We start from the raw sequence: 21,068 nt of genomic DNA, 5'->3' as shown, positions 1-21,068 counted from the left end.
CACATCAAGGAAGCCTGACAGGCTGATCAAGGGTGTGGGACAGGTTTTGGTCTGGGGACAGCTGGGCTGATGCTGCTGGAAATATTTATAGACAGGCTTCTGTATGGTGGCAGTCTGTGAAATCATAAATGGCATGGAAAAGGTAACAAATGCTTATGAGCTTATTCACAATAGAAATAGAAGTGTTAGAATGAGCACGAGGAAATAAAAAAAGCCAAAATTTTGAGAGTCGGAGCAATAACAATGTGCCCTCAGGAGAATTAGTTTTTATTAGAAAATAAAGAGGAGGCTTAGCTGTTATTCAGTGCAAGCAGTATGAATATGAAAGGAATGTATAAATATGTGCTGCTGGAGGTAATGTTTAGATCATGGTACTTTGCTCCCAGACTTGTGCATTCATGTGGAAACAAACACATCTGCTTTATAACACTTCCTTTCCCACCAGTTTTGTGTTCTGTGCAATGTGGGAGGGAGTTGGGATGTGAACAGTGCACAGTCAGTGAATTGCACTGACTCCTCTTGGTGGATGATTGGAGCACACTTGAACCACAACATTCTCTTTAAAATGATCATTAACCAGCATACCTTTAAATTTTTTTTATTCTGTTTATTATTTTTAAATTCCATATATTCCATAAAACAATACTTCCATGGAAAGACAATGCAGAGATTAATTATTCTTAGGCCCAAAGTAAATCCTTGTCACAGAGAGTTGTATGCACACAGAGAGGTTGAAGTTTCCCAGAAATTAATTCTCTGTATTGGCAAATAAATGGAAGGAAATGCTCCTCTGCAAAACACAGGACCAAACTTTTACAGTCTTGCAGCACTTGTGAAAAGAAATGTCCAAAAATTGCAGGAGGTTGAATCTCTGATTTGTCTCCTGAGATCCCTTACAACAGAAATGATTCTGGGATCTCCTTCACAATGTTTTCAAAACTCTTAAGTTGTGTTTTGTTTCTGATGCTTCATAGGGATAAATTACTTCTATTTGCTAATAGTGTATTAATAATTGGAAAGATTCCTTGAGCCTTGTTAAATTCAGTCTCTTTTTAACTCAACATTTTCTTTGTCTTCCACATGAAGTTGTGAACTTATTCCACCCCAGATTTTCTCTCAGTGATCCTATTGATACCAGAAAAGTGATGTCAAATAAACATTCCTCTTTTCTAATTTCTGGGAAAGGCTGAGTGGCCTCCAGTGCTGCCAGTGCTTTAAAGGGGAAAATGTGATGATTTTATAGAAAATAGTAAAAGCCTGTGGTGTTTTTTGGTTTTGGTGGGTTTTTTTGTTAGTTAGTTTGTTTAGATAAAATGATGGCTACAATTATAATTAACCTGTTTTTCCCAAGATTTTGAAAGCTTCTTTTCTTCCTTAAGTACAGGTTAGAGAAGTAGTTAAAGGATTCAGGAACTGCTGGATAAGTTTAAGGAAGCATGAACCTGTGGAAAGAAAGAATGGTTCAATGAAGAAAACTTTGTCTTCAAATTTTACTGCTTGGGTTTGAACTAAATTTATTTTTTAAGGAACTTCATACATTAGATTGCTGTGGTTATCTAATTAGTTGTACTGCAGCCTAGCAGAGGAATATATCCTACGCTAATTGGCTTTGTTAATTATAAGTTTGTCTTTGAGTCAGTCAATTGCACTTCCCTTTTCATCAATGTTAATTTTCAAAGGGTTGTTTTGGTTTTTTACAAAAGAAAGAGTCAACATTACTTTCTGTTCATGCTTGAAATGTCTCTTCATCAATGCTCTGGAGCTTTGGGGTTGATAACAAGGAATGAAGATGATAAGAATGGTTTCCAGGTTTTGTAATACTAAGGGGTCTTCTCTGGTCAGCTTTCTTCCTGCTCTTCAAAGATATTTTATTCAATCAGTGAGCCATAGGAAGTGACTTGTGAAAACCTACACTTAGGAACAGTTTTCTTTGAGAAAAATAGAAATATTTTGCTCTGCTTTGTTTTGGTTTGGTTTTTTTTTCCCCTTTCACATTTTGTGTATTAGATTTCCAACTGATATTCTAGTAGGGAAATGAAATTGAGAGGAAACATTGAATTTACCATAATTCATCTTATAATCTAAGCTTTGACTATTTCTTTCACACAATTAAATCTGTTTCTCAGGTCCTCATCATGCTGACATTTTTTTTAATCCCATGTGTCTTGATTAAGAGTGTAAGATTTAAATCTCGTGAGAAGGCTGCAAAATTAATATCTCCCTGGGAAAATTATATCCAGTTGACTTCTAAAGTTACAATTATAAGTTGGGGCTGCATTAGAAAACAAAATTTATATATATATATTCTTGGACTAGAGTTGAATATTAGCCTATAAAAATAATTAAAGCACACGCTCAGTTACTCACTTAGACTGGGTTTGTCTTCAGACACAATTTTTCCCTTCTCACAACTGTTTGACAAACCTTAATTTTAACAAGTTTTTACATTTTGTGTGTTTCAATGATTCTGTTTTAGCTCCCAACCCTTGTGCTGCTAACGAGGGCAAGGGTCCCTGCTCCCACATGTGTCTGATCAATCACAACAGAAGTGCTGCCTGTGCCTGTCCACACCTGATGAAACTGTCTTCAGACAAAAAAACATGTTATGGTAAGTTTCCCTCCCACAGCCTGGCAATTGCATTGATTTTCGAATCAATGGGCAAATTAATGTTACAAATAAAATCTCTGCTGTGCTTTTTTGATGGTGCATTTTAAAGGAGAATCTGCTTTTTTTTTGAGAATCAATGGCTTACTCTAAGAGTTGAGGTCTGTGGTGCTTTGATATTTGCTGCCACAGCTGTTTCTTTGTGCTGCTGGTGAGTGTGATGTGTTCATAAAATTTATCTCTGCAAAACACAAAGCTTTATACTGAGACCTGCATCATCCCAACACTGAGTCAGGTAAGCTGAATGACAAAAAGATGCTTAATAGCTTAAATCTCTACCTGCTCTAGAATTGTCTTAGTCTCATTTTCAAGGATTATAAAACAAAGGGTAAATATTAGAAGTGCATCCTTGCAGGGGAATTTTATAAAAAAATGCAATAAACACTTTTAAGCTCTAAAACCCCTTGAAATGTCAAATAATTGTGTGTATTATCTCTAAAACCTTGTACTAAGTTAGCCTTTCTAATGTTGATTAATAAAATTCAAGAAATAGAAAAGAAAATAATATTTTGGCACGTCAGGGGTATTGCAGGGAAAAAAGTTACTTTTGTTGTTCATTTGCAGGCACTTGCTTCAATCATTTGGAGTTTTGAGATTAAAAGAAGAGCTCTGCTTTGCTTTTAATTTATCATCCTTTTTCACCAGTGAAAGTGTAAATTAGAACAACCAAATTGCCCTTTTTGTTCCAGCTGTTTGCTCTTCACTGCTCACACACACATTGACTGTTTGCAAAACTTCCCTTTTACAGTGAATCTGATATCCTGAGATATCAAATATTAATATCTGTTATGATGTGCAGGTGAAACATAATTTGTTTGAGTGGACTAAAGAGGGTAAAATGTATGAAATAACATTTTCAACATTTATTTTTCTTTCACACTCCTAAGACCATATTGATTTAGTGGATTGGTAACAATGTCAAATATACCTAATTCTTATTTTTTTCTGTGATTTTTATACTCTGTAACATTATTTCTCAAGTGTCACCAGGCTGCAGGTTTTCTGGAGGAGTTTAATCACTCATAAACATCATTTACACATTAGTCAAGTGATCTGCAACAAATGACTTTGTTTTTTGTTAGAGATGTGAAGAGGATGAGGAATGATGCTTTCCCTTTTTCTAACAGAAAGAAAGAAGTTTCTTCTTTATGCGAGGCGTTCAGAAATCAGAGGAGTGGACATAGAGAACCCATATTTCAACTTCATCACAGCCTTCACCGTTCCTGACATTGATGATGTGACAGTCATAGATTTCGATGCTGTTGAGGAACGTTTATACTGGACTGATGTGAAAACACAGACCATCAAACGTGCCTTCATCAATGGGACGGGCTTAGAAACCATTATTTCAAGAGGTAAACAGCATAGCATTGAAGTAAAAATAATTCCTTCTAGATAAATGTGTGTTATGAGATGTTAAAATAGGAGCATGAAAGTTCTTGATATGTGTGCCTTGCTCTGGTATTGGATAACTGATTTTTCTTTAGGATTCTAGTTCACTATACTGATTCACAATTCAATTTTATGTAAACAAATTGGGCTGTAATTTTGCATTGATTTTGTACAAGATTGAAATGTATAGTGAAAAAAGGAAACAAATGTCTTGAAGGTAGAAAGAATAAAGATAAAAAGCAGGAGAAGCACAGTATCATGACATAGCTTTGCACTGAAGGATTTCCTATGTCCTTTGGCTACCTGTGTTGACCTAGAAATTAAACTGGCTCTGTCAGGGTTGTTTTCTCTTTCCAGTCCATGCAGATCTTTCAGCTTTGGCACCATTGGTGAAACCACAACATGGCAGCCTGGTAATTTTGGTGAGACTGGTGTAATGTGTTTTTTTTCTGTTCAGAATATGTACATAAATACAGAAACTTAATGAATATAAAGTTTATATCAGATTGCTACAACCAGTTGTGCAAGATCAGACCTTTTCTGACTCAGAGAACAAATGAACCATACAGTTAATTATTTATTAGAAAAGAATTGGTTCAAGCTCTGCCCCTTGTATCACTTTTTAGAAGAAATTACTTCTGTGTTAGCACATTTTGGAAAATGTTTGGACAAATATGGCAATTTCTCCATTTTGTAGGCTGTGAATTCATTTATTTTGTGTGGCTGCTTTTTTTTTTTTTTTTTCCTGCTATCTCAGGGACAACTTTATTAACAATCAGATATGTTTTTCAGTCCCAATAATGAGAACACAGCTTAGAATGCCTCCCAGAGATCTTTATATCAGGTGTTCAGGTGCCCAACAGAGGGACTTGTTGCTTGCTTTTTTCTTAAACTAGTAGAATAAAAATGTTGTTTATTATAGAAAATTCACTGAACTTGTCAAGGAACTTAATGAAACCAAAAGAAATATACTATTCTTTCATATTCCTTTTATTATGGTAGCTTCTGTGGTAGATTTTTTTTGTGGGTTTTTGTTTGTTTTTTTGGTTTTTTGTTCCAGATGTAACTTATTGTATAATAAGTTAGAGAAAATTACAATGTTCTGGCACATCAAAACATTGTAAGGACTATTTATTATGTGTAAACTATCTCATTTGCTCACAGTTATATTTTTATACTTCTTATAAGAACAAAATAAGCTTTGTAAGCACATCCTGGTGGGATTCTCGTTGGGTGAAGTCTTATGCCAGTGCCACAAAGATGCCAAGTCATACTTTAATCTTTTTAAGAGTATGAAATGCTTATTTTCTAGTTCCTCCAAGCAGAGAAAAAAAAAAAACCCAGAAGGGCAGGGGAACAATTTAAAATGGGTCAAGGACTGTGTGTTTGGTGTCCTTTGTCACATCCTGTGAGGTTGGCAAACTTCCTAATGCCCAATCACTGCTCAGCCTTATGGACATGCAAACCAGTCCTCAGCCCCATCCGTGTCAGTTTGTCAAGGGCAATAATCCTGTCAGTGGAAATTACCATGTTAAGTTGACAGAAGATGTGGAAAAACAAGGAACTACAATGAATCATTAAGTCACCCTTGGCCTGTCTCCTTCTCCACAAAGATGCCGGGCAATATGAACCCAGGGCAGAGGGGTGTGTTGGTACCTGGAGGTGGAGCAGTGACTTTACACCCAGTGTTTCAGGCAGATTTTAACACAGATTGACATTTCTTTAAATACCTTCCTCAGGAGGACCATCAGGTTACCAAATCAGTCATTTCATATTCCTGTTTTGCTGCCCCAGGTAATAATGGAGCTGTGGGTTAACCCTCAGCCCCCACAGCTGCTCATCCCACACTGGGATGGGGAAGAGAATCAGAAGGGTGAAAGTGAGAAAAGTTGTGGGTTTTGATAAAAACAACTTAATAGGGAAAGTAAAAGCTGTGAACACCAAAAAAAACCCCAAAATAAAGAGTTCATTCAGTGCTTCCCATTGGCTGACTGGTGTTTTGCCATATCCAAGAACGCAGGAGAATAACTTGGAGTCTTCAAAGCCTTCAAAAATAAAAAAAAATACCAAAAACTGCTAAATTTCTCCAGTGACACAAGTACTTACAAGCTGCAGAACTATACTATAGACCAGTGGACTTAATCCAGATCCTCTGTACTGAGCCTTCATGGAGCTGAAGAAGCAAGGAGGATTTTAAATTTCAGGTTTTTTTAGAAACCACTGAGCAATAAATGCCTTCTGAAGTAGAAAAATACAATACAGAAGTTCAGCATCTCTGATTGTTATTTTGGGACAATAGGTTTCATGCTGTGAATATTCACTGTGATTTTCATGTTCTTATTGGTAGTGTATCAGGCCCAGGAAGAAAAACCAGGATTATTAATTTTTGGCAACTAGTTAATAAATCCATCTGAATAGAATATTGCACAGTATTGTTATCAAACTGTAGAATAATTTATTTTATTTTCCCTAACACTGACATTAATCCAGAAAGAAAATCAAACTAAATGCTTTCCCTTTTTGCAGATATTCAGAGTATCAGAGGTCTCGCAGTGGATTGGATATCACGGAATTTATACTGGATTAGCTCAGAATTTGATGAAACACAAATTAACGTGGCACATTTGGATGGTTCCTTGAAAACCTCAATCATCCATGGGATCGATAAACCCCAGTGTCTTGCAGTTCACCCAGTTAAAGGGTAAGGTGTCCGTAGTTGTAATAAATAAACTGCAATAAAGCTCATCACAAGGTTCTTCATTCATGTTTTAAGTTTGGTGTTTCTGTTTTCTTTTAAACTTAAAGTGCAAACATAAATTTGAAAGGTTTTGCTGAAAAAAAATTTAGTTGAATACGTCTTTCCTTAGAAATCTGCTGATTAAATCATGTAACTATTAGTTGTGCATTTTGTCTCCTAAACTGATGAATGTTTTCATTACTGACTCATTAAAAACGCAAAGCAAAATTGTAAGTGTGTTAATTCTCTTCTTCAGTAAGCTGTACTGGACTGATGGCAACACAATCAACATGGCAAACATGGATGGCAGCAACAGCAAAATACTTTTTCAGAATCAAAAAGATCCTGTTGGTAAATACTCTTTTTTCCTATTTCTTTTTTTAACTGATAGTGAATTATTATGGGTATTGTCTTGAACTGATATTTAAGTGTACAATGATATTTTTCATCTACAGTGATAAGAACAGGCATAAAGATACAACACTTGAGTTCCTGTTGTGTTTCACAATTTAAGATATTTTTGGCCCATTCTAACTGAAATCTACTGTAGATTTAGTGGAGTATTATTGACTTCTAGGATTACATTAGGCTGAAGGAGAACTCATCTGTATTTCTCAATCTTTGTATCATGGTTACAAAAACGTGGAGGTCAGGGTTTTAGTAAGTCATGGTTATATGTGAGAATATGCTTTAAATGCAAATTCCTTCCTCACCAAAATCTCAGCTGCATAATCAAAAGATAAACTGGACCCTAAGTTTTCACAAAAAACAACAGTTGAAGCATGCATTTCATATCATGACTTAACTTCACTTTTAGTATTTGGGGACTCACATAGTTGATGATAAACTATGGCATTTAAAAAGAAAAAGAGCTCTTTCTATGTGTATTTTTTTTGTTTTGCTCAAGTCTCTTTTGGTAGATAATTTCATTATTTAGAGAGTTAAAGTACTTATGTCAATCGTTGCTGCCTTATTAATGACCCATCAATAAAGTGAGTATATTTTAAAGCATTTATGTTTTTATAACTGAATGCATTAAGGAGACAGAAGTGAAAGTGATTTAAAGAATTCAATAAATTTTACATAAGAACAACATGACATGCATTTTATTCCCGAAATTCAATGAATTTTTTAGAAATTACTCAATAACTGTTTTACTGTTGATATGACTATCTGTCTATCCACTTGAAAAGACAATTACCTTTTTATCTGGAGAGAAAAGAGTGACAAACCACTCTTAATTTTCAGGTGATGAACAAGCACTTTTAATAACATTGGAACAATATTAAGAATGGTTGTGTGCAGCACTTTGCACTGAATATTTTGTGATCAGAGGTCACAAGGTCCTAAACTGCAATGCTTAGGGTTTCCAATATCAAATTCTGAATTAAAATATATGCAAAATGAAAGTTTCAATGGTTTAAATTATTTTTTTACCATTAGCATAGTACAGTCCTATCCTAAGAGCAACAAAACCCTTCTAAAGATTTAGAAAGTAGCAGTCTTAAACATTAATTTATTTTTCATTTGTGCAGTGAGAAAACTGTCTTCATCCATAAGTGAAGCTGTAGTTCACACAGTGCTAATTTTGAGAGTTTTGAGAGTTCTCAGGTGGATTGCTGAGAAAGACAAATACCTGGTTATTAATGTTGAATATCCTGGTGATTGATGAGATGTTTAGTTTCCTTGGTGCAAAATTTCAGAATTTGAAAAGTGAGGGAGTTTTCCAATTTGTGACCTGAATTAAGCTAAAGGATTTATTTTTCTTATTTGAGTCCCATCAAAACAAGGAGACATGTTTTCAATTACAGTATTTTCTATTATTACCAAGAACATTTTTAGTTTGGAAATTTTGGGATCTGATACTCTTAGGATGACAGGTGGTGTCATTTCTTTTTTATCTTAACTAATACATACTATGGTTTGCTGGTCCATTCTGCAGTTCTGAAAGTCTCCAGTGCTGACACATATATTTGTTGATAAAGGAACTGCTCATTGGAGTGCCATTAAATTATATTCTTACGAATTCAGAATTTCTGCTTTATTTTATACTTTGTTGGGCAAATCATTGGCTCATTTGAATTCCCTGAGACCAACACTGTACAATCCTCATGCTCAGATTCACTTTAGCAGGTTACAAGGTTTAAGCCAGTCACCTACACTCGAATGCATCATGAATATCTGTGATGCTTATGGCTAATAAACCACTTGTTTTCATTAGTAAAGCAGGACAATTTCTGAAAATAAATCTAATTAGCCATGCTCTGCCTACATTAGAAATAATGTTGTTTTGCAAAGGTTGATAATAGGTGGAAAGTATTTGAGGGAGAATAAAGTCCTAGGCTTGTGTAGAAGGAGATAGAATGTTTTTTGTGTCAGTTGCTGCTGTGTAACTGCAATGCCTGTGTGTAGAAACACAGTTGAATACCTGAAGCATAAAACCAAAGAGGACAGGACTGTAATTGCTGCACAGCTTGTATTGGCAGTGGCCTCACAAACAGATCCCATTTGGGTGCAATCTGCAGGCAGCTGCTCATGGGCAGGGGGTGTGGCAAATCCCAAATGCTGCCCATCTCAGAGCAGGAAAACCTTCCTGCTGGTATATTCCCTTTTAACCCCCACTGATATTCCCAGGGAAGTTCCCTGTGCTGGGATGAGTGCTGCTTGTCTCCAGGATCCCTGGTGCTCTGTGCCTGCAGGGAAGCTGGTTGTACAAACACAAGAATGTCTCTGCAGAGACTCTGAGACATGAGTCCCTCCTGAAGGCACAGCTCCAGATCCTCTCTCCTCTGTGGGAGGTTTCCTCCTGGGTGAAACATTTGCAGAGAGCTGGAAGGAAACATCAATTCCTGCAAAGGGACTGGGAAGGTGGTTTTCAGAAGCTCAGAAAGGAGACACCTTTTGCTCTGCCGTGTCAAATGCGTGTGACAGCAGTGACATGATGGTGGCTGTAAAGGCAGCGGCTCATGGCACTGCTTTCTCCTCTTGGGGTTTCCAATATAACTTCCCACAGGATGAAAAAGACTACAGTACAATATCTAGAGCTCGACCCATGCAGTGAAATACAGTATTTTTTGGCAACTTGCTGCTAGATACTTAGCTTGAGTTCTGGGAAAGCTGGAGCACCAAAGCAAATTGTTATGGCGGGCATTGTTACCATGCCAAGAATATTTCACTGTGGAAAATCTCCTGCTACCACTTCTTGAACATTTTTAAAGGATTACAGAAGTCTGAAATACATTATCTCATAGTTCTTTGCTCTTACTTTCAGAAAACTCTGTACTTTATTCATTTAGTAGTTTATTTTGCAAGTATCTTTATTTTGACGGTTCTCTTGCTTCAAACTCCAAAGAACTGATTGTGAGATCAGTTCGCTCTGTATTAAAATGAGAAGTAATACTATAAATTTATTAGGAGTTTGGATTAGATTTTGGTATTTCATCATCCTAAGCAGGGAGAGAACAGACCTTTTATAGTTCTGAATCACAAAAAGTACCTTGTTTACCAAGTCTATGTGTATTCATAATTTTAGAATATAAATGATGGCTTCTGGTTTGCATTTACAACTTGTTAATGACCTCGCTTAGGACCTCAGCTTATTCAAGTAATTCTTCATTGCCAGATAATGCTCTTTCATCAGTCAGTCACTGATTTCAGTAACTGCTGGAAGAAATAAAAGGCACAAATCTTTCTAAAAGCCTGTTTTTTTCATTGTAAATGAAAAGTTTCGTTTTCTCAATTATTTTTTTAAAAGTATAAGTAGATGAGTGACTAGATAACATAATTGTGTGTGTGTATATATTTGTCAAATGAACATTCATAATGAAAACTGCTTCAAAATAAATGTATATAATCCATTAAAGCCACAGTTAAAGCTGCATGCATTAATTACAGGTTTATCAATAGACTATGGGGAGAACAAGCTTTACTGGATCAGTTCAGGAAATGGAACCATCAGTAGATGCAATTTGGATGGTGGTAATCTTGAAATAATTGAATCAATGAAAGAAGACTTAACAAAAGCCACAGCTTTAACTATTATGGGTAAGTCCATTGATTATTTTTTTTTTTAATTATTCAAAGCTAATTAATTATGAAACATAAAAATCTTAGGGAACTTATTGTTGTTTTTATGTAAATAGTACATACAATATATTCACGAGTGAGACTGTGCTGTCCATGAAAAGTTCTTTATGTTTAATTGAACAGTTTTCAATCTCTAATACAAGGATATTTCTAAATATAGGTTTGCAATACTTATATATACATTTATAGAATGAAGGTAACAATTTGATGGGGGGAGACTTCTTTGGATTACGAATTGATGATTGGGAATTTGAATTTTCAGATGTTTGCTCATATCCCATGTATTAAAGTGATTGAAAGAAAAATATTCTATTTGTTACCCTTTGTAAATAAGAAATGTTTAGAACATTCAAAAACATCAATCAGAAAAATCATAAGAAAAATAGAATAAGGAAAAATTCCTAAAAAAATTAGCAAACTGCTGATCAATGAGTATTATAAAAACTATTGTTTCAAAATTATTTGTTCTCAAATGCACCTTCAGTTCTTGGTCTCTGTTGTAGCTGGGACAGAGTGTAGTAAGAAATTCCAGTTTGACTCAGAATTTACATTTATGCTTCTGCTTTTTATGAGATGACTTTAGAGCTTTCCATATTTCCTACAAATTACTGACCTCTATTCTGGTTCACTTAAAAATCACTTATATTTATCTTGAATATTCCACAGAAAAAGAAGTTTAATAGATAAACAGACTTTTTTTGGGATGAGTGAGTTATCAACTGCCAGACTTTTAATGAAAAATTTTATTTGCCTGATTAATTAAATAATAATTATGTACATATAGATGGTGTGCTAGGGTAAGTTAAATAAAATTTAATGATTTTTTATGCACATGGTGTAAATTATGTCATGTTTAAAGTGGTAATTACTAAATTAGATTTATTATTCACCCATTTGCCCAGCACTGAACTCTAAATGCTGTCAGTATCTGTTGGATATATTGTGCTTTTATATGTGCATTCATAAACACGAGCAGGTTTGGTGTCAGAAGGAATCATGAATGTTAATTTGGACAAATTGTTTCTCATTGATTGGATTGTGACTAGAAATAGGCTGAATAAATGGCCTTTACTCTGGGGAGCTGTTGGAAGTCTTTAACAGGAGGTGTAAAGAGTGTGTGTTCATACTGTCACTGAGCTGGTGGTGGTGTCAAGTGCTCATCTGTGATTCACAGAAGCTACAACAGTGATGATCCCTCTGGGACAGGGAATAAAGAGTTTATAGCTGACATGTAAAGAGGAGTGCGTGAAAATCGTTGGATTTTTGCACATCTGGAGATGGAAGAATATTTGCTGTGTAGGTTTTATCACATGTACCTCTAATATTCGTAGTTCAAGATGTTTTGTTCTTATGGGTGGTAACAATTCTTCCTATGATAAAATGGTGAACAAAACTTAAAGAGAGTTTGGGGCTTTCTGTTTGTTTTGCTTTGGGGCTTTGGCATCATAGTTGTGCTAAAATGCACCTTGATATTGTAGTGAGATTCCCCATATAAATCTGCTGGAGAAAAGTAGAAGCACGTACAGTTTTGTCAGCAGTATCCTATGTGCTGATTGAAAAACATGAAAAGTTTCTGCATTAGAGTTCCCCTGTAAGCTTCCATATTGTGGAACATACCATGAAAATATAAATGCCATTTATTTTCGTAAAGAGTAAGTGACTGTGCATCAGGTTCTTACAAGCAGATTTTTGTGCATTTAAAGTGGGTCAGAACAGAAAATCTGGTGCCATACAAAGCAAGATAAGAGAATTCTAAATGATAAATAGTCATAAATAATAATATATAAGTAAAGAAGAATGATTAATTTGATCTAATGAAAGATTTAACATGATAGTGTGTGAAAATTTACTACCCCTGCTGATCTGTTTGCCTACAAGTTTAATTACAAGTTTTTGCAGGTGATTCACAGTAATTGCAATGTTTATTGCATCATTTTTGCTCCTATTCCTAAATTTTCTTGACTGCTTGTATCTAAAAACACAGTAAACACAATAAAGCAACGTGAATTGAATGTTTCTCCTCTGTGAATACACCAAGCTATCTTTTATGTCCCATTTGAACTAGCCAGTGACTGAAGAGGGAGATGATACCTGTGCCCAAAACCTTAACTGTTTTTTAGTATTTAAGTTCTACTCAGTGCTGGAGAATCCTGCAATCTTCAGCTTTCTTTTGTATTTTTCCCTCTTTTGCATTTAGTGTCTCCCCAGCTAAAAGCAGTGTTTTGGACAGCTAATTTTCTTTGCTGGTATATTTTAGTATATGGTCTTGTCATATTGTTGGGGTATGTTTCTGCTGAGGCGCAAAGAGGAGATGGAGTTCAGAATTTTGAAACTCCCTTTGTACAGTTGTGTCACCAGGTCACAAAGTTGGTCACTCGTTGATCACCAGAGCCTTTATTGGACTGAGGAGCTGAAACAAGGAAACAGTGGAGGACACCTCAGTGGATTGAGGGGCTGGGTAATGTCATCTGATATCGTCTGAGATAGTCCTGGCTGCCATGCACCCATTCCTGCCAAAGCTAGGTGCACTGCAAGAGAAAGGATCTTCAGAAAAATTGATGAATTTTTAAGAAATTTAATAAATTTACTACACCAGTGATGTCTCTTCAAGCACCTCAGCTGTTGATCTTGAAAATTTCTTTAGCTGTTTTGGGAAGCATCTTCCCCAGCCATCAGTCTCCTTGTGAGAAAGCGTGAGCTCAGAGGCTCTCAGAGAGAACCCCACAGTCTGTGTCAAGAGCGGATCTCTTCAATCTCATGGCTGGACAGTGTTTTACACAGAAAACTCACAGATCTGATAGTTACCAGTGGCTTTTGCTGTATCTTACACTTCACTTTCCAGAAGATTTTTCAGAGCTGTAAAAAAAGCAATCACTGGGACAGGCTTGGCCCAACCAAGACTTCTTCAGATTGCCTTGGTAATCTCTGTGCTGTTCTGACAGCTCGAGTTTCTTGATCTTTGATTCTGTTAGTTCCAACTGGAAAAGAGAAGCAGTTAGACACTCCATGGCTGTGTTCTGTCATTTGAACTCAATAGACACTGCCAGCGAAGTCAGTAAAGTTTTGGTTTGCTTCATAATACAATTTGTGGAGAGGTTCAGAGCTTCACCAGCAATGAAGATTCCCCTCTAGCATGACCCCTCAATCTCCACATTGCTTTTATTGCTTTCAATTCCTCTATTTTAGCATTGCAGTTTAGCTGTTGGAAACCATTTGGAAGTTACTACTTCTGTTTCAGACGTTTGCTGTTGTTTAGTCCTTTCCAGGCTCCGTTTAACATTTTCTTACTATTGCATTCTTTAGTGGAAGCTTATAGAAGGTAATGATAAGACATAAAAAAATAATGTTAGCAAACAAGTTGGTGCCAAGGTAACTCAGATTTATCCTTGAGGGAGATGGGAACAATATATAATTCACATCTTTCTGTATTTCGGGTTTTTCATTTATTGGTTTTCTACTCAGCAGTGTCAGTCATCTTTCCTTTTCAATATGCTGAGTGAAATTCCTAGTCTTTTGGTGCCTGCTTTTGCTAAATCTTTTTGAGCATGATATAATCTTTTTGAGCATGATGGGATGAAAATTATATTCCATTTGAAAGTAAAGGATTTGAATATGTGCAAAATTGCTGGTTTTCCCATGCTTTTAGGTATACAAAAAAATGCTGTTGCAATTCTGTGTATTGCAAAGAAGTTGCTGTAAATCTGTGAAGTCATATGTGCTTTTCTACTCCTACCACTTTCTCTTCAAAACCGTATTCATTCTGTAAGATGTCTGTGTATGCAAATCATCTCTTTTTAATTAATCTGTCAGTCGAAACCATATGAATGCTTTGTCTAGTACCTCCTACTAGTTATTGTCTTGCTTTTGGTCATAGTAATTTTCTTCTGGTGCTGTGTAAACTTTACATTTTATTTTCTTCAAAGACCTCTGCTGTTTTTTTAGTCATTTAGAACTTTATCTGATTCACAGCACCCTGTGCCCTACATAATTTTCACCATGTGCTGCTGGCACCGTTTATAAGTTGATATCAAATATATCCCCTGTTCTGATATTCACCATGTTCTATGTGAAAGAATTTTTGAATGTCTTATACAGTACACCAAAATTATTTTCAACAATAATAAAATACTTTCTATATTTGTCTTAAGGTTTGAGCTTAATCTTCCATTCAATATCTGATTTCAGCTGTTTTTCTGGTAGCCAGTGTTTTGAGTGGAATCAAATGATAAAAATGTATTTGAAATTCTGTATAAAGTCTCATTTCCTGCCTTCCAAATTACTGAGTGAAAATGTTTCCTTGACTGTTACTGAAACTGGTTAGAAATTTACCTTTGTGGTGAGAGCTGTGTTTCTGGATTGGTGAGCAGAGCCATTATTTCACACAGTCTGAGTTGCAGAGGAGCTCACAGCACTATCTGATGTGTTTCCAAACTGGTGGGTTGTTTCTTGAATGACAAATGGCTCTGAATGAGAAGCTGAGAGTTTCTAGAAAGGTATTGATTAGTTACTGTAAGTGTGTAGCTGAGGAAAAAGGGATGCTGAAGGCTTCTGTCAGCAGTTTTAGTAGAGGCATTTGATTGGATTTTGTATCAGGTCCTCGCAGAAATACAATTTACACAAAACCACAAAATTCTCCTCATGTCTCTACAAAATAGGAATATAATGTAGACTGTATAATGAGGATATAATTTGTTGTGCATTTGGTCTTTTTTTTAGCATAAAATAAAGTAACTCCATGTAGTGAATGATTCTATGTGTAAGTGCTATTTCTGTTGAAATTCGCATTAAAAAAAATTCAATCAGCAATACAACAAAATCAGATGTACATAATAGCTTTTCAATGGGCATGAAGATATTAGAAGTATGTCTTTTGAACAAAAACTGTATATAAATATAGCCATCAAGCTGTATTATCAAGCAATCAAAACAGAAAGTAACAATCATAGTATTTCATTTTAGACAGAAAATGTAGGTTTTATCTTTTAAAATCTTTTATCCTGCATTAGATGATATATTGGTTATTTGATTTTCGTTCCATCCTAAATAAAGTTTCAAAAACACCAGAATGCTTTTCCCTGGCAGCTCAGATGGCGGGAGCTGTGACTTTGCTGGATCTGTTTGCAAAGTGAAAGGGGCTGCTTAGATCAGGAGAATTCAAACACATACACCTTAATTTTCCAAGTCATCAGTCTTCTAATTGCCGTGACACCATTCATTACATTAGCATTAATATATGAAATATATCTAGGCAAGGCGCCCGGTCCTAAGTGCAGTACATAGTTGTCTGCCATAAATACTCAAACCACCATTAATGAAAACTAATGACCCATCAAAATTTGCATTCCGAGTACTACTTGAAATCTCCAAAGGACTGCCCACAAAGCTCGGGTAGCAATTTTTGGCATTTGGAGTTGCTGTTTGCCAATATGTTACTCTGCTTAATGCTAATTACCCAACAGAATGGATAAATACAACAATTTTAATATATATTATAACCCAGTTTCAGCCACAAGATTGTAATTAGCGATCCGGCAACACTCTTGTTAGCATAATCAAGCAAATAAATCACTTCGGTTTGATGTTTAAAGGTCCAAAACAGCAATTTTTTATCTTCCCTTGTGTGTGAAAGCAAGTCATCTTTATGCTAAAGTGTTTTTTTTCCTTTTTGTAAAATCATCTACTATATTTTAGAATTTATATAGAAATATTTAGTTAATCCTGAATAATAGACATCATAGATTAGTTACCTACTGAGAAATATCAGTCATGCAGAAAGAAATAGTCCAAATTGAACTTAGAATTGTGGTCAAAACTAGCCGTGTGTTTGGATTTTTTTATTTGTTTGAGACTGCAGTGGTGTTTGTTGGTCACCTAGTAGTTTTCTGAATAATTAAAATATTTATTTCTTAGGATTTAGTGTGCAACTGGCAGATTTTTGGGCAGATAGTCATAAGAGGTTTGACTTCAAGCTTTCTGTACTTCAGAATTTGTGTGTTGTTCAGGTGTTTTGGTTTGTTTTTGTACATGGGTGGATTTTTTTTAAAGTATACCATGTCAGGATTTAAATGACCTTTTTCATTTAAATCCATCTACTCCATCCTTGTGTCCTTCTAAAAATCATAGTGTACCATTCCTTGTAAGAGAACAAGCACTTGTTCAGTAAGATTTTGTAAGTTACATTTTTATTCAAAGGTTTATCCAGGTTTTGTGTTAACAAGAATGAAAGTAGAAGGCAAAAAGAATCATTTTGAAGAGCACTGTGGTACTTCACTTGTGAACTGTTGTGATTTGTCCTTTTTAATGATGTAGGGGATGGAGGAGACTCCTCAACCTCTGCAGTCACAGCCAAGTACCTTAGGATTAGTAATGAGTTTGTGAAGTGCTACTTTTGTCATCAGAGGAGAACAACTCCGTGATCTGATGTCTGACACCACTGATGGAAATTGTTTAGACACTCTTAACACTGTGCATGGCAGCTGATGTGGTCTCCTCGAGCAGCTCAGTAAACAAAAGAGACACCTGGAGGAACATTCAGCTGCTCGTGTACAAATGGGTTTGGCTCTGTGCTACTACCAAAAGGGAAAAATGAAAATATTTGTGGGGTAGATAATCACTGGTAATTGAACTTCTTGATTAAGAACATGCCAAGCATTCATCTCTTGGTAAAACAATGTGAAGAGTTGGTTATTTGGAGTTTTTGTTAAATTCCTTTTCCTAAGGAGACAGGCAGGTCAGCCAAGGACAGGTTTGGGAGGTTGTTGAAACCATAGCCAAAGTTAAGGTTTTGCACAAAATATTAAAGAAAGAAATTAAAGAAATTTTCATTAAAGAAATGCCTAAAGTGTTTGATTACTTCTTTGAAATAAAGGATGAAAACACCAAAAACATATGTAATTTGCTTTCTTCCTGTACCCCAGTCTTAAAAAACAGCTAATTTTTTATAGATGGGTTTGGATGTGTAAAACAGTAAGTTCATGTTACTGTGCACAAACCACCAGTCAATACCAAAATTATTAAATGGCCTTTTCTGAGTTGTGGTCACATAGAGGATGTGAAGAAGAAAAACATATTATTGAAAAACTTAACCCAACCTTTAGGATTGTGGGTAATTATCTAACAGGAAAAAAAAAAAGTCCAATTTCCAATATTTCTTGTATGGATTATAACACACAGTCACCTTTCCATTTTTAACTTTCATGTGCCTTTTTTTTATAATCGACATAATCAAAATCAAGCACAGGCACTTCTTGTTCTGAGGATTTTCTGATAAAAATGTCTTCAGAGGCAAGCTGCTCTTAATTGATTGTTATTGCAGGATGATGTTTTGAATCAGTCAATTCTAGACTGACTAGTCAATGGATAAAGTTAATTATTTTCTTTAAATTTTATCAAAATTTAAACTGAGAGTTCCATTTGTGTCTCCAAATCTTGATATTTAGAGTATTTTTCATTCCACAGATTCTGGTTTTATCATATACCTGTAGAGGATTTGGTTTGGATTTTTCCAAGATATTTTATTTTGCGCTGTAACTTTTTACAGTTCCCACAATGGAAATTATTTTTTAGATCAGCACTTTACATCACAAAACACTCAACTGTTTGGCTCCATATTATCTAAATATTAAAATGTGCCTCATTTATTGACAATGTGGCTCCAGTTATTTAAATATTAAAACTGTAGCATAGGCAAAAATTCTTCTAACTGGAAAGAGAATTAACTACAACTGTAACTGGAAAGAGAATTAACTAAAACTGAAGATAATATACAATATTTGTTGGGAAGACAGTGTTCCTGAAGTTTAAAGGTTTTCAGCTGAAGGTTTAATTTTGATTGCTCTACAGTAATAACCTTTTTGTCTGAAATGAAGAGCTCTGAGACCATCTCATCAGAGGGAGTGAGGACTCATGACAGGGGCAACCAGAAGATTGGTTACAGTCTCCAGCCATTAGGTCACTGAAGTTTCAGACTGAAATCAAAGCTGTTAACGTTTAAATTCTGAAACTTTGGGAGGCAATGGGGTTTTTTTTCAGTTTTTTCATGATTTCTTAATTACTAATGGTAACTTATCTTAATAAAAGACTTAGTTTAACATTTCAAGCAACTTTGTTTGCTTGTGAAAATGAATTTCTTGCCTAGGGTAACACTATAGAATTTCCATGTATATGTGAAAAATGAGTCATTTCTTTATGCAGATAGCCTTAAATCAGCAACTCAGCAAAAGTAAAACTGGTGGCAACTGTTTTCACGTTTGCAGAATCTTAATAACCTAATTTCATCAGGTTTTCTCTATAGCCTCTTTAGGCAATTTCCCTTAAAATTGGTCTCAGAATTAACCTCAAAAGCTTTTTCCCACCTTAGACCTCAACCATCTATAGTTTGATAGTGATCCTCCTAATTTCTAAAACTTGGAAATTTTACAGATAAAAAGCTTTGGTGGGCAGACCAGAACTTGGCTCAGATTGGCACCTGCAATAAAAAAGATGGAAGAAACCCAACTGTCCTGAGAAACAAAACTGCAGGAGTTGTTCATATGAAAGTCTACGATAAAGCAGCACAGCAAGGTAAGTCACATTTCCACTATGTTTAACCAACTTTCAGAGTGCACAGTATCTTTTCTCATGTGGTTCTCTCAATCTGAAGAAAATAAAAACTTGTAATTAACTAACTCCTTGAGTATCGTAGCGAAATTAAATTTTTCTTCACAAAGCTTCAAATTGCTGAGGTGTGTTTATTTCACTGTGTATAATGTCTATTCTAAATCTCATTAAAATATATTCTTCTATTACTTAAATTTTGTAATAATTAGACAGTTAGGAGCATGGGTTTGTGAGATCACTTTGGAGTGTGTCTTAAATATGCAAAAAAGTGGCTCATTCATGAAGATAACAAGGCTAATATAATATAACATTTGATGAATGAATAAGATATAATCAATGATTTTTTCATGGTCTAGATTAAGATACACTAATGTCAGTGAGATTTCATCATTAAGTCAATGTAGAATGTTCAGGTTTTTAATATGCTTTTACTTTAAAATAGGCAGATTTTTCAGAAAACAGAATTATTTATACTCTTAGGGGAAATGTGGGGTTGAAATTCTGCACAAGTGAAGGATGGAAAGGTACATGAATTTATGAAATATTTTATGCATAGCTCAGTTTTTCAGTTAGGCTATCTGAACAAAAATTGGAAATAATATATTGATATAAACACTAACTTTTTAGCCAGAGTTGCATTGCTCAAGTTTTGATTTCTCTTGTCTCTTCTCCTGTCATGTCACAGGCAGCAATTCCTGTCAGTTAAACAACGGGGGATGCTCCCAACTTTGTTTGCCAACATCAGAAACCACCAGAACTTGTGTGTGCACAGTGGGCTACAACCTCCAAAAAAACCGCATGTCCTGCAAAGGTAAAACAGCTTTCAGCATTTATTTTAACTAACTTCAGTTCTAGGGGAACATTGCAATGAGTAAATAAACTTATTTTGGTAATTTTTTGTTAAATAGCTGTACTGAAAATATTTGATTGAAGCAGTAACAGAGAAATTTCTGTTGTGGTTAGGACAGAGTTAAATTTAGCTTTTCATTAAATTATTAAATAAATAAATAAATTTATGTGGTAACTGATTTTTTTTTTTTTTTTTTTTGTTTTGTTTTGTTTTGTTTTTTTTTTTTGTTTTTTTTGTAGATGGAAAAGCAGACCATATAAACTATCATTAATAAATATTTGTTCAAGGTCATATAGCTTATCTTTAAACTAAATTATAGGCCACAAGTACCTGAATGCTTGGGTATCTCATCATATTGCTCTTAATATAAAATAAAACCAAATTTTTCCTTAAATCTTTTTAATTTGGCAGAAGTCAGAACATAACTTACAGCCGAAGTCTTACTCTTAGTCTGAATAAGGCAAAACAACTTTATGGTCAAGGTGCCTTATAGTTTTATAAATTAAATATTATTTATTACTATTCATTAGAACTAAGTAGTTCCTGAGAATTACTATGTAAGAAGACCTCTACACAGTAGAATTTATTCTTACTGAACAGAAATAGGTGCGTTTGGAATTTGATTAATATAACACAAAAATAGACATTTAAAATGCATCACTGAAACTACATAATTCTCTCTCCCTGCAAAGCAAATGTGCATAACAGAAGCGAGATGAATCCTGTGCCTTGAAAGATAA

At 35.0% G+C, this 21,068-nt stretch overlaps 1 protein-coding gene across 1 annotated transcript in view; it reads left to right on the top strand.

Annotated features, from left to right (window-relative positions):
• The window catches only part of LRP1B (LDL receptor related protein 1B), a gene marked incomplete at its 5' end in the record, with an annotated part of 645,110 nt that overhangs the window by 465,477 nt on the left and 158,565 nt on the right, over positions 1-21,068 (top strand). The window contains 7 exons of the mRNA XM_083865658.1: positions 2,477-2,608; positions 3,793-4,020; positions 6,584-6,758; positions 7,051-7,145; positions 10,689-10,838; positions 19,302-19,442; positions 20,164-20,289. Of these exons, the coding sequence (XP_083721784.1) occupies positions 2,477-2,608; positions 3,793-4,020; positions 6,584-6,758; positions 7,051-7,145; positions 10,689-10,838; positions 19,302-19,442; positions 20,164-20,289 (1,047 nt within the window). The remainder of the gene's footprint in view (positions 1-2,476; positions 2,609-3,792; positions 4,021-6,583; positions 6,759-7,050; positions 7,146-10,688; positions 10,839-19,301; positions 19,443-20,163; positions 20,290-21,068) is intronic.

This window comes from Zosterops lateralis, assembly GCF_965231275.1.
Source record: "Zosterops lateralis genome assembly, chromosome: 7".
Classification (NCBI taxonomy): domain Eukaryota; kingdom Metazoa; phylum Chordata; class Aves; order Passeriformes; family Zosteropidae; genus Zosterops; species Zosterops lateralis.
Note: the sequence above shows the minus strand (reverse complement) of the source record. Positions and strands in the feature narration are given on the sequence as shown.